General features: G+C 33.8%; 1 protein-coding gene across 1 annotated transcript; it reads left to right on the forward strand.

Annotated features, from left to right (window-relative positions):
* Positions 1-1310: 1310 nt before the first annotated feature.
* Positions 1311-14787, forward strand: EMB2773 (PHD finger family protein). Its single transcript, XM_078985726.1, has 28 exons — positions 1311-1730; positions 3012-3121; positions 4074-4210; positions 4284-4377; positions 4471-4733; positions 5107-5214; positions 5550-5670; positions 5779-5917; positions 6608-6794; positions 6963-7400; positions 7722-8260; positions 8697-8907; positions 9549-9599; positions 9690-9848; positions 9927-10094; positions 10178-10477; positions 10706-10858; positions 10934-11103; positions 11677-11785; positions 11891-12058; positions 12150-12254; positions 12336-12566; positions 12716-12849; positions 12939-13226; positions 13307-13727; positions 13823-13915; positions 13999-14124; positions 14205-14787. The coding sequence occupies exons 1-28, from the start codon at positions 1483-1485 to the stop codon at positions 14451-14453; spliced, it is 5520 nt and encodes a 1839-aa protein (XP_078841852.1). The 5' UTR covers positions 1311-1482; the 3' UTR covers positions 14454-14787.
* The last annotated feature ends 292 nt before the right edge of the window (positions 14788-15079 follow it).

Raw genomic sequence — 15079 nt, forward strand, 5'->3', positions numbered from 1 at the left:
ACATAATGAGGGTACCATATCATCTAATTTGAGAGACCTTGGGTCATTTGTAATTGATGTAATCATCGAGAGAGAGAGAGAGAGAGAGAGAGAGAGAGAGAGAGAGAGAGAGAGAGAAAGAGAGAGAGAGAGAAAGAGAGAGAATTATTTAAAAACGATTTTTTTTCCATAAAAATCCACTTAGGCTAAATTGGGACATTTGTTTAACTTGAATGGTTAATTATGTTGTAAGTCACAAATGAAACCCACTAAAAGAGGGGGAAGAACATGGTGGTTCTTGGTGGTTACAACAGCAGCAACACCACCCTTGGTGGTGGTGATGTTTCTCGGCAGTGAAGGATAAAAAAAGGGAACGACAACAACAAAACATAGAGGGAAGGTAGTGAGAGGGTGGTGATTGCCAAAACAGTTAGGGAGGGGAGTGGCAGCACTGTGCTTGTTTCACGGTGTTGAAGTGGTGGTGCAATGGTGTTCAAAACAGAGAGAGAGAGAGAGAGAGAGAGAGAGAGAGAGAGAGAGAGAGAAATAATTATTTAAAAAAGATTTTTTTCCATAAAAATCTACTCAGGCTAAATTGTGACATTTGTTTAACTTGAATGGTTAATTATGTTGTAAGTCACAAATGAAACCTACTAAACTTGCTATAACGCGTTAATAGACAAATGGAAGCAAAATCATGACTACAATGATCTATTTAGCATAATTAGAACTTTGGTGGCTAAATGAGGACAATTTTAAAATTTCATAATAAAAAAGTCAAAACTTCTAATTCTGAAATGCAATTTTAAAATTGCATAATAAAAAAGTCAAAACTTCTAATTCTGAAATGCTTTAAGTTAGTCCGAAACATACGATAATATTATAGAATGTATGATAACATTACAAAATATACGATAATATTACAATATATAACAGTGCAAGATTTCAGGATACCTAGTCCAAAATATACACAAACAAAGTGGCTATTCTTCAAATATGGAACAAAATGATTATATTTGTTAACTATTTCGTTTATAAATGCTAATTTGATCGATATCTCGAATAAATATAGTATTATAAAATATTTTGGTGAATATTTATATAAATTTAGTATATGTTTCACAAAGTTTGAATATTCGATTTATTAACATCAAAATATCAAATAATATACGAGTAAACGCGGTTAATTAATGCTCGTACAAATACTTCAATTTAATTATCACAAAATCTAGACAATTGAAAAAAAAAAAATCAAAATTAAAATCAAAATCAGTTTAGTTATTTTTGATTTTTGAAAAGGGATCAAAAGTCGTATGAGATCAAATATTTTCTTTCCCTTTCAACTGCCCTTTAGCCCCAATTCCTCACTATTTCTTCTCCAGGGCTCCAGACTGAGCAATTGAACACCAGTTTTCCAAATTTCACCAGAAAACCCTAATTCCCAGCGATTAAACCCTTGATGAACTTGTTCGCACATTTTTCTGTTCGGAGAAACTAATTTCAATGTCGAATTCTCGTGCCGGAGGTAGAGGAGGGATACCTAGAGGTATCAGCCTCGCCAACACTGTTCATTCCGAAGTCGCTCCATGCTTGCCGTTGCCGTCGCTGCCGGTATTCTGCGGCGCTCTTGACCAGGACCTGCGGTTAATTGACGAGCCTACGGGTTCGGCCAAGCAGTTCAATCGTAGTGATGTTCCCGATCAGGCTAGCAAGATATCCAAACTTCTCCAGTCTACTGATGTGTCTTACCTGTGAGTATCGGAACTACTTGAATTGTGAATTTTAATTTGCTTATCATGCTCTGCGTACATAGTCACGTATACGTGTACGCTTAATTAAAAATGAAACTCAACTTGTAAAGCGATGTTAGATTGAGATCTGAATTTGCATTTGAATTTGAATCAATGTTGCTCTTTCTTAAACAAAATGTTTCGAATTTTTGCTGTTTTCTGAAATGTGAAACGTGAGAATATTCTCATTTTTGAACGAGGAGTCAAGCCTAGAGTAGTATATATCAACTTTATTTGTGAGGGAACAGTCGTCAGGAAAAGTCAATGGTACGTTTTTCATTTATGCGGATTGAAAACTAAAAGCACGCTGAAGGATGGTTGTAGGCCCTGAATAGTACAAGGATTGCACATGAAGTAACTAATTATATGAATGGAACTATGGAAGAGATCAAATCGTAAAAAACAAAGAACAGTGTTAAAATTTGTCTATTAGAAGATTACATCGTATGTGTAAGCAATTACTATAATGCTACAGTTCATAAGAAGTTATCTCCCAAATTTAAAAATGAACGTGGTATGTAGTGAAATGTGGATTTATTAGTTTGTTTTTTTTTTGGCTTTCTCATTGACAATCTGGTCTGGTGTGCAAGGCTGCACCTTTACATGGCCATTTCAATGGCACCCTTGCAAGGTCCACCATTTTTGCACCATTCGCGTGGATCATGTAGTGTTGGTTGTAAAGCTTTTTATTTTATTTTTATTTTTTTCCGGAGTATCTAAGTTGCATATTAAGAAACGAAAGTAATACTACATAAAGTTGTGTGCTTTTACAAAATTTGCATGGTTTGGCATACGATGTGAATCTGATGTATGGAAGCAAGCGCTGAAGAGTATTTTTAATTTTCAATGTAAGTTGTAAGGAATGTTATGCAAGGTGTTGGTTTTACTTTTACATCATTTTTTGTTAGCTGCTGCATAATATTACCATGTTTTAATTTAATTGATGGTATGCAATTTACTAGACCTGCAACTAAAGAGATATATGGTTAGGGTCACATTTGATATAAAAGGAAAATCTGTTGGCTGTTATGATAAGAATACATTCTTTCCCCATACAAACATCTTTTTGTCATTTGCTGTGTCTTTTCCTATTGGCAATTTGCAAAAATGTGTGCAAGATATCACATGTAGGACCAGAATTTGCAATTTATCTTAAATCTTTTCTTCTTCCAAAATCCAAATGCGAACCTTTTGTCACTTCTGGTGATATTTTTTCCTGATATTATTAAATGCTACTTGCAGGAATCTTAGAACGAAAGGAACCCAGTCACCTTATGGTCATGAAGGACATCTAGACCTTTACAATGAGGTTCTTAGATGCAACCCTGAAGCATTTGAGCACATTGCTCCAGGTAAACAAAGCCTGTTAAGCCGATTCTAATGTTCTTTGATTCTTATAGCAGCCTTAATTTTCTGAAGATGTTCTGTGACTTTTTGTTTTTGAGGAAAAAGAATTTTACCAATTACACGGGGGAGTATCATGATACATATATAATTTCTTCTTCAGCAATTAATAAGTAGCCCAAAGTAGCATGGAATATTCAGCTCTTAGATGTCATCGCTACTGTTGTTAGCAGTCTATTTTTATACTGGAATTGGAAGATGACAATAGTTATGATACATGCTGATAAGAAACTGTTGTCTTTCGCTATTAATTCCAATTGCTATAAAAGATAAAACATTTATTGAGAACGCATACTAAAAATTGATTCTTAACCTTCTCGCGTATGCCTTATAATTAGTTAATTACCATCTTTACGCTAAACATCATTACAAAATGGGTAAACAACTATAATATGTGATTTATAATATAATTACAGACCTGAAATAATTTGACTCAAGTGTCAAAATCTATAGTATACGTCTCCTATGGAACAAAATACTGAAAGTAGTCTCAGGTGTTGATTAATAGACTTAAATGTGTAACTGTTGAGTGTTAATATCATAATATGATCGATGAGAGAGAGACATATGAGAGCTTCTTTTGGTAAGATTTTTCAAGTTAGGGTTAGAATAGATAAATTAAGATATTTATTTTATTAATTTTGACTTTTTGATTTGACTATTTTGACCACTTGTTCATTTTGACCTTGGCTGACCTAATTTTGCTGCTTACTCAGCATCCGCCTAGCATCTAGGCCGATTTTTACAACACTGATGAGAAGGAAGATAGATCTATGAGAAACTAGAAAAGTTGGCTACTAATTGATATAATACAATTATAAGATAATTCACAGACAATCTATTTTGTCATATCTGAAGCTTTCCTTGCTTATCATTTATTGATATTTTTAAGTTTCTCAGGTTCTGCCAAGCAGCAAATGTATAATAATTCTGTACCTAATAACAAGGTATCTGAAAGGAAGCAGTTAGTGCAAAATCTCTCCACTAACAACGAACCCGTGAAAGACAAAGGAGAAACTCAGCATCAACATGAACATGTAATTCCCACATGACATTTGTCGATTATTTTATCAAATTCTTATTTTTCTAATCATGGAGATGAATTTGCAGGATGCTATTACATCTTCATCTAGAAAACCAAAAACCAGGAAGAAAACATCTGAAGACACATTACCAACTGAACCAGAAGGCACTGAACTTCAAGGTCCCCCCTCCCCTACCCCCCTCTTTCCAGGTTTCGTATTATTTCTTACGTGTTAACTGGATATTTAAGATTTTTTATGACTTAATTGTTCAGATGCTGCTGTGGAAAGATTTTGTGAAGTGCTTGAGGATTTATGTGGGAAAGCAGAAATTACTGTGGATGATAGGGAAGAAGGTGAAGCAGAATGGGTACTTCTGCCTGTTGGCAATATTAGAACTCTTGTTAAAGAAGTTATGGCAGCTCGAACAAACAAAATACAACATTTTGTCCCTGTTGGTCTTCTTGAAAGAATGTTGAAAGTTCTAGATCATCATATTCACAGTGCAGAAGGCTTATCCATTACTCAATCTGAAAGTGTACGTCTGCTATCTTCATGCTTTAATTCTTGTCTAGCAATTTATAGAAAAAAAAATCCTACCTCTATTTCTTTCTCTTCAAAATTTTCTTTTTGAGGCATTGTGCTTCTAATTTGCTTTGTATACAATGAAAAGTATACCCAATGATAGCAGTGAAAATTTTGCTTTGTATACAATGCTCTAAATCTAATTGGTCATGCATTTTTTTTTCACTACTACTTAACTACCTTATAAGCATGTAACAAGCAACTGGTTCATCTTTTTTCCTATTTGTACAAATACTGAATTTGCATAAACGCGTTAATTATTTTTATATTTTTCTGATAATGTGGTTTTAATGATTTCCATTTTTGTCAATTGTTATCTTTTCCAGTCTTATTCGGATGTAGTGTCTACAATTATGGTAGCACTTGAGTCCATCCATGCAGCTGTTGCAATTATGGCGTATAATGGCATGCCAAAGCAAATCTACAAGGAAGAGGTATGTGCCCTAGTTCAAACTATACATTATTTTTTTAGCAAATTACAAAAATGGCCCTTGTGCTTTCTGATTTACACTCTGTTTAGTCCAAAGTTAGAACATTCTCTAGTTTTGGTCCTTATTTCAAGGTTCCATAGATCAAAATCGATATGAACCATTAAGACAAGGACCAAATGTGAAAATAGTTTCAAATTTGGACTAAACACGGTAAAAAATTAAAATACAGGGACCATTTCTTTAATTTTTTCATTCAGTAACACTTCGTCTTTCAATGATGACACATGCATGAGTCATAACTATGTTCAATCTTGTGTTTCTATTGATTTGCACATTAGATCATTGAAAGAATTGTGGAGTTTTCAAGGAGACAAATAGCAGATGTCATGACAGCTTGTGATCCATCTCATCGTCCCACCATCAAACCAACTGACAATGGCAATTTGAGCAAAAAACTCGGTAGATCTTTTTGGGATTTAAAAAGATATTCATGCTGAGTTGGCAATCTGTTTACTTGTATCTTTAATAGTTTACTTTTCCCTCTCTTCCCCCTGTTGCATTTGTCAGATAATGATGATGATGACGATGATGATGACGAAGACGATGATGATGATGATGATGATGATTATGATGAGGATTTTGGATCTGCTAGCAAGAAAAGGCGTACTACTAGGAATGCAAAAGTGAAAAGATCAGGAAAAAACAAGTATGTATAGAATGGAATGATATAATATATAACTATAAATCACTTTTCCATATATAATCTTCAATAACTCTGCTGTTTTAAAAAAAATGGAACTTCAATTAAATTATCTTTCTATTTTTGAAAAATAATTTTTTAAAATTATAATTCCGTTTTAATTGAAATAAAAGACGGGTGTTTTCCTTTTCATTCCTTGAAGGAATGTAATGATATAATATAACTGTAAATCACTTTTCTCTCTCTATATAATCTTCAATAACACTGTTTTTATAAAAATAAAACCTCAGTTAAATTATCTCTCGTGTTTTGAAAACTAACTTTAAAAAAAAACATTATAATTCCATTTTAGCATTTCATCGTGTTTAACTTTTTATTTTTGTCAACAGTTTTCTCTAAATGATAAATACTTCTTTTTTGACTTTTTGAAATACATGTAGTATATAGTTTAAGGGACATGAAATATGTTTGTATACAATTTATCTAATGATATTAATTTGGTTGAAGTTTTTTTAATAAAAAAAAAATATATATTTTTAATCAATTTTGTTGTGTTATAATAATACATAATAAACAATATGTTTGAATGACTCGTTCCATTCCTTTGTGATTTTATTTCATTATACTCAACAGACCCTAGTTTTCAAAATGCAGAATGAGCAATGCACAGTGATTAATTAAGGCTTTCTTTTTCAGGATTTCTGCTGCAGCACATAACATACTTCAGAAACTTTGCACCATAATTGGTTTTCTAAAGGATTTATTAATGATAGAGCGCCTCTCAGATAGTTGCATCTTACAACTAGTGAAAACATGCTTTTCAACTTTATTGGTGGATAATGTTCAACTTTTACAATTGAAGGCAATCAGTCTAATAGGCGGGGTATGTAATTATTATTATTATTATTTTGTTTCTTTTTATGGTTTATAGTTTTCTGTTTATATTTTTAATGTTTGGGTTTCTTCATTAATCATTTTCAATGGAAACTGAAAATGAATGTATTGATTTTTTTTCAAACATCTAGTTTTAATTTTGATTATCATTTTGCAGATATTTTATTCATATACTCAGCATCGAGTTTATGTGATGGACGATTTACTTCATCTGCTCTTGAAAATACCATTTTCAAAGAAGATTCCTAGAACTTACCACCTTGCAGATGAAGAACAAAGGCAGATTCAAATGATATCTGCTTTATTGATTCAGTTAATTCATTGTAGTGCAAACCTTCCTGATTCTTTGAGGGAAGCACCTGATTCCAATCCATTATTTGAAATTGGAATTGATTCTAGCTACCCTTATAAATCCCAAGAGGCAGTAACTGATGCATGTTGCCTTTTCTGGAGTCGTGTGCTTCAACGATTTGCAAATACCAAGAATCAAAATCAAGATGCATCTGAGTTCAAGGTCATGTTGGAAAATCTTGTTATGGATCTTCTGACAACATTGAATTTACCTGAATACCCTGCTTCAGCTCATATTCTTGAGGTAATATATATATATATATACAATTTGTAGTCACTTTAGTGTGTGCTTTATTTAGGGTTGAGTTTGGTTCGGTTTGTTTTTTTGATTAAAATCAAAACCAAAACTTAGAAACCAAATTTTAGAAAGAAACCCATTGTAGTTCGGTTTTTAGCTGATTAGTGTTTTTTTTTTTTTCCATGAATTTTTTGTATTTGTATTTTTACATTAGCCATGTTGGTAAATATTAAAAAAAGAATGCTATAATTTAAATATACTAAGAAAAAGAGTACAAGTTAAGTAGATGACAAAACCAAATCATTGGTTTTCCAAAATTGGTTGCAGGTTCTTTGTGTCTTACTGCTTCAAAACGCGGGTCTGAAGTCAAAAGACGTTGCTGCCCGTTCCATTGCCATTGATGTTCTTGGTACAGTTGCTGCAAGGCTAAAACGCGAAGCTGTCCTTTGTAAAAAGGAAACATTCTGGATTGTAAAAGAGTTACTAGGCAGGGACGAAACCGACATTTCACCTCCAGACGATACATGTTCTGTTTGTTTGGATCCAAAGAGTGAAAAGCCATTGGAACAATGTGAAACTTGTCAGAGATTATTTCATGTAGACTGTATGGGAGTAAGAGAACATGACATATCTGGTAGCAGTTGGTTTTGTCAGCTCTGTCTCTGCAAAAAACAACTTCTTTTTTTACAGTCTTATTGTAAGACTCAAGGAAGAGTCGAAGGCACTCACACCCGTAAAAAGTCAAAGTCAAAGGACAAGGACAAGGACACCTTTGATGTTTCAAAAACGGAGATCGTGCAACAGATGTTATTGAATCATCTTCAGGATTTTGCATCTGCTGAGGACGTTCATATTTTTACTAGATGGTTTCTACTTCTTTCACCATTCATCGTTTACTATTTATCTTTTAGAGTAAATTACAAAACTGGTCCTTGAGTATTTTGCTATTTTTTCTCCCAAAAAGCGTTTTTGTTTTCCAATTTTTTTTCTCAGCAGTTTTGGTCTTACGAGAGGTTTATTGACTTTTCAAAAGATTTTGGGCCCTCGTTCTAAATAAAATGACCTTTTTACCCTTCATCTGATTTTTTTTAAAAAAATAAAAATAAAATGGCCATCTTCTCTGGGAAAATATTTTGTTTTCTTATTTAAATAACAAATATTTATAAACAGATCAGACAAGGGTAATATAGGCATTTTACTTAAAAGACAAAAATAAGGACCAAAGTTGCAAAAGTGGATACTTGGGGGCTATTTATGTAAAATTGAAGGATTCAACATTTATTAATGATATGATGTTTGCAGGTTTTATATTTGTTTGTGGTACAAAGATGATCCAAATGGTCAAGAGAAGTTTTTGTACTACCTTGCCAGGCTAAAATCAAAAGCAATTGTGCGTGGTTCTGGGATGGGTTCATCTTTATTGACTAGGAGTTCTGTCAAGAAGATAACATTGGCACTGGGACAGAATAACTCCTTTTCTAGAGGATTCGATAAAATTCTTCACATGCTTCTGGTCAGATATCTTTCATCATTTGCTTCTAGTATCCATAAAACTACTTGATAATATTTGGTATAATGGAATCGGAGAAGGAATGGAATGAGAAAAACCTGTTTGTTTTGCCTGATAGAATGCAATGAACTATTCCGGAAGGAATGGAATGGTTCCTTCCATTAGAATAAAAAAAAACTCTTTGTTTTGCTGGCAGAATGGAAGGAACCATTCCATACTTTTACTTTTCATTCCTTAACCAAGGGGTGTTTTTTCATTTCATCATGGACTCTAATATAACCCATTTTCACTTATGTAACTTCTTAATGACATTTTTTTTTTCTGATGTTTTCATTATCTTTTTTTTTTTCAATAGCTAAAAGTATTATTTTTAACGAGTTTTTATTATGTTTAATCTAGTATTTTTTGTAAATAAAAAAATTCATAAGTTTATAATTAAAATGATGTTCTTAATAGATTTAAAATTATACACAGTATCTACATATAGTATTAAAAAAATCATTCCGTTCCTACACGCTGACCAAACAATGATCATGGAATGCAATGATTCATTCCATCACTTCACTTATATCATTACCTTATCCATTCCATCCAACCAAACATACCCTTTATGCTTCTTTTTTAGTTGACACTATCAATTACAGGCAAGTTTAAGGGAGGGTTCTCCTGTGATTCGTGCCAAAGCGTTGCGTGCAGTTAAGTCATGTTTTCTAATAACTTCCATAACACATTTTTAATGAAAGAAAAAAAAAAAATCCCCCCTCACTTTTTCATGCTAAAAACAGGTTAGTATCATTGTAGAGGCTGATCCAGAGGTTTTAGGTGATAAATTTGTTCAAACAGCTGTTGAAGGAAGGTTTTGTGACTCTGCTATATCTGTACGAGAAGCAGCATTGGAACTTGTTGGCCGATATATTGCTTCACATCCTGATGTTGCTCAGAGGGTAAAATTACCGTACTTTTTTTTTCCTCATCCTTTCCACATTGTGCTTTAATTTGCACCTTTCTTTTTTTTTAATCAGTATTATGGGAAGGTGGCTGAGAGAGTGAAAGATACTGGAGTGAGTGTTCGGAAACGAGCCATCAGGATCATTAGGGACATGTGTACTTCTAATTCTAATTTCCTGGACTTCAACAGTGCTTGCATTGAAATCATTTCTCGTATTAGCGATGAAGAATCCAGCATTCAGGTAATTTGTTAGGTTTGTAACTAAATAAATATAAAATTATTAATTACTTTCACACAGAAATATTTATTCTCTTGCATTTACAGGACCTTGTGTGCAAGACATTCTACGAGTTCTGGTTTGAGGAGCCTTCAGGTTCACAAACCCAAATGTATGCAGATGGTAGTTCTGTTACACTGGAAATAGCAAAGAAGACTGAACAAATGGTTGAAATGCTGAGGAAAAGGCCCAATTATCAGTTACTTGTTATAGTTATTAAACGTAATTTAGCCCTTGATTTTTTGCCTCAAGCAGCTAAGGCTGCAGGAATCAGTCCTGTGATGCTTGCATCAGTAAGAAAACGATGTGAGCTCATGTGCAAGTGCTTGTTGGAAAAGATATTACGGGTATTGTCTCTTTTTTACAATTAAGTAAACTAAAATACATAACATAGTAAAAAAAGATTAATATGGTAAAGATTAATAGTAAAACACAAATTTTGGTGTTCTATTGTTAAAAGATTCTGGACTTAAACAGAAAAACGACTGACAATAACAAATTCACATTTTTTACTCTTCACTTCCAGTCAACTTTTTTTTTTTTTCCTTGTATAACATTTAGCCTGTGAACTGCAGGTAGAGGAAACAAATGTTAATGATATGGAAGTGGGTGCACTTCATTATGTCCTGCTCTTGCATGCTTTCTGTTTAGTGGATCCTGCACTTTGTGCACCAGCCTCTAATCCTTCTCAGTTTGTGGTCACATTGCAGCCATATTTAAAGAAACAGGTTATCAGTAATTTTGCAACAACATATATTTGTCACTTTTGGCAATGTGCTTTAGCTTTAGTATTTTTATATCAGGCTGACAATCGAGCAGTTGCCCAACTAGTGGAAAGTATAGTGTTTGTGATCGACTCTGTTTTGCCTTTGGTAAGAAAGCTTCCTCAAAGTGTTATTGAAGATCTTGAACAAGATTTGAAGCAGATGATCGTCCGACATTCTTTTTTGACTGTTGTCCATGCTTGCATCAAGTAAACTGCATTCTTCTCTTTGTCTCTTTTGATGCCTTAACTCGTTATACTTTTTAAGTTAATTACAATTTCGTCCCTGTGGTATGTATGTTGAAATAATCAACTTCTTCCCTTTGAAGAATTCTTAGGGTTCTTCGTCACTGCAACAAAGTTTTGTTACACTTATCATCCCTGGAATGGATGCCGTTAGTTTTAATCCGTTAATCGCATGTAAAACGACTATTTTACCCTTACTTTTACATTTAAAATCGTCATTTTACATTTGGGTTAACGGATTAAAACTAACGACATTCACTACAGGGACACAAAGTGCTATAAAACTTTGTTAAAGGGAAGGAACAGAATCCATAATTTTCAACATAACACAGGGACGAAAACTGCAATTTACCCTTGTAGTTTTAGTTGTTGATATTTTTCCTCATCAAGATTGAATTTTAATTGTCAATAAATTAGCAATATTCTGTTTATAAACCACTGTCATACTAAAATGGCTCCTTTCATCAAATTATGCTTCTTTGTCACCATTTAACTTTTCGTAGTATGTATTAATGATACTAATCTATTTACCTACAGGTGCCTTTGCTCCATGAGCAAAGTTGCAGGAAAGGGTGCATCTGTTATTCGATATCTTATTCAAGTATTCTTCAAACGCTTGGATTCACTGGGATTCGAAAACAATCAGGTTAGTGAAGTGACCAATGTCCATTTAAGTTGTCATGATATTTTCTGTATATAACTTTTTTTTTTTAACCATCAAGTCCAACCTGATTTCTGATTATTTTTTCAGCAAGTGTGTCGATCTCTTTTCTGTCTTGGATTGCTTATTCGCTATGGAAGCTCTTTGTTACGTATGTCACTTTCCAGCACACAGACTCTTGATGTGTCTGGCAGCCTCACCTTATTCAAAAAGTACTTCTATGCTGAGGATTTTGCTCTCAAAATCAGATCATTGCAGGTATTAATAATAATCAATCGTTTTTATTCTCTTCTTTTTTATTATCAGTCTTATATATTTATTTATGATGTTCGCTTTATCATGTTTGCAGGCATTAGGCTATGTTTTAATTGCTAAGCCAGAATGCATGTTGGAACAAGACATGGGAAATATCTTAGAAGCAACACTCTCTTCTAGCACCGATGCTCGCATCAAGGTTTGAAAATATCATGCAAACTTTGATTTGATCCTACTCTGTAATAATTTTTTTTAATTAAGTTTTTTTTTGGGTCATCAGATGCAGTCACTGCAGAACTTGTTTGAGTACCTTGTAGATTCAGAACAACAGATGGAGAATGATAAAGTTGAATATGAAAAAATTGTTAATAGTAAAGATGCAAGCCATGTCCCAGTTGCTGCTGGTGCTGGTGATACTAACATCTGTGGTGGAATCATTCAGTTATATTGGAATAGCATTTTAGGGAGATGTTTGGATGCAAATGAACAAGTTCGCCAGTCTGCTCTTAAGGTCACAATCTTATTTCATTTTTTTTTTTAAATAATTTAGTTTTCAAAGGTAGTGTAATGTTACTATAGCTTTATTGAGAGTAAAGTAGGTTTCTATTTCTGGCAATTTGGTCTAAACTAAAACTGCTATTTACTCCTCTTGTCAAACAGATTGTGGAAATAGTTCTACGCCAAGGTCTAGTTCATCCAATTACATGTGTTCCGTATCTGATAGCACTTGAAACAGATCCACAGGAAGCAAACTCAAAGCTTGCTCATCATTTGCTCATGAATATGAATGAGAAGTAATCCCTTTCACTCCTTTTAATTTGTTGTTACAACCTTAATATCAATTTACTTCTCATGTCAATAAATACATAAACCATATTTTCAGGTATCCTGCCTTTTTCGAAAGCCGTCTAGGTGATGGGCTACAGATGTCATTCATCTTCATGCAATCAATGAATCAAAGTCTTTCCGAAACACCAAATTCCCAAAACAAGACACCTAATAACACAAAAGGAAAACCAGATGGCAGCTCCTTCTCTTACGCAAGACTCGGTGTTTCTCGAATTTACAAGGTCATTCGTGGAAATCGCGCATCAAGAAATAAATTCATGTCCTCAATCGTTCGCAAATTCGATACCCCTGCATGGCATAACTCAGTTGTCACCTTTTTAATGTTGGTTTTCAACTTCTCTTACAATTCTATCCTAAACTCTTTATTGCAATTTAATTTCAATCTATTTCATTTTCTCTCAGATACTGTACAGAGATACTCTCGTTACTCCCTTTCGTGTTACCTGAAGAGCCTCTGTATTTGATTTACGCTATAAATAGAGTTATACAAGTTAGGTCAGGGGGAATCGAGTCCAATATGAAAACATTTCTACATAAGTTACAAGAGCAAATCCCAAAACAACCTGAAAACAGTGTAGTCCAACACGAGCCAGAGCCAGAGCCAACTGCACAACCTGTTTCTGGTGAGGAGCCCACTGTAGAAGAGAATGCACCAGTTAAAGAAGAGGTTCCCAATGAGATTAAAGAAGAGGTTAAAGAAGAGGTGGTTGCTACTGAGGTTAATAATGTCACTGAAACCGAGCCTATGGATGTTGATCAACAATCAATGAACAATGCCAATACTGTTGTTATTATATCCCCGGATGATCTTCCACACATCCAGGTATAGAAACTTTCATGTATCTGACTATTTCTTTATTCTTTCTAGTAGTTAACCCATTTGATTAACTTCTTATGGTCTTTCTCATTGTTATCCAGGGTGACTGCATCTCAGCTTGTGCATTGCAACTACTTCTGAAGCTGAAAAGGCACCTAAAAATAATCTATAGTTTAGATGATGCTCGATGCCAGGTACTCCCTTCATTCATTTACTAATAATAAAATTTTTAATTTTCTATATCCCATTAAAAGAAATTACTTATTTTGTTTTGTAGGCTTTTTCTCCAGCCGACCCTCCGAAACCAGGGGAGTTTCTTTCACGACAGAATATCCCATTCAACGTGGGTGACGTGGATACCACTCGACCCACCACCTACCAGGAGATTTTACAAAGATATCAGGTTATAATTTCATTCACCACTTTTTGATTAAAAAATATTTAAAAAGTAGTATCCTGACTTTAATTTCCTGTTAATAACAGGAATTTAAGAACGCGTTGAGAGAAGACACAGTCGACTACTCAGTCTACACAGCAAATATCAAAAGGAAACGTCCCCCTGGAAGGAAGCCTGGAACTACAAAAGCAGTGTTACAAAGCCGTGTGAACAACGGGAACAACAATAAAGATTCCGATGACGATTCCGGTGATGAGAATTGGGGAAGCGGGACCCGCGTAACAACCGGTGTGAGAAGAGGCGGTATCACCACCAGAAGTAGACAAAGGTTATAGCTGTAAATACACCCAATACAACAATCTAACATGTACAGCCCCCCCTAGAAGAAGAAGAAGCAATCACTCAGTCAATCAAAAGAATAGAAAGGTTGTATGAAGTAAAGTATGAACAACAACTTGCAGGTTGGACTTCGACCCTTGCACTCTCATTTTTTACAACTTTGCCCTTTAATATAGGCCATGCTAGTACTAGTCTAATTGCATTGATTTTTCTTTTTTCTTATTAATTGCTATGGTTTTAGATCTGTTTAGCGGGTGGGTTTGTGAGAACCTGAAAGACACTTTTGTATATTATTTTTATCGTAGATTGAGATAGTTTAGGATCGTAAAAGATTGTGTTGGATTAAATTTTTTGTGTTTGCTTATTTGCTTGGTAGATTTGATTCTAAAAGGTTTTATGTTTTCTTTGAGGAGTTGTACATCAAGCTTTGGGGGATTGTACCTTATGTACAACAATGAAAAGATATGCGAAAGATAAAGATCAATCTAGTATTTTGAATTTAGGTAATGCTATTAAACAATGTTCGAGTTATAAAGAAAATCAAAGTACATTACATTGTTTTGGTACGGATTTAAATATTTAAACCAAGTTATTTTAGATACAAGGTCATGATTTTTCTACA

Source organism: Lactuca saligna, chromosome 3 (genome assembly GCF_052625555.1).
Source record: "Lactuca saligna cultivar CGN05327 chromosome 3, ASM5262555v1, whole genome shotgun sequence".
In the NCBI taxonomy this organism is placed as follows: Eukaryota; Viridiplantae; Streptophyta; class Magnoliopsida; order Asterales; family Asteraceae; genus Lactuca; species Lactuca saligna.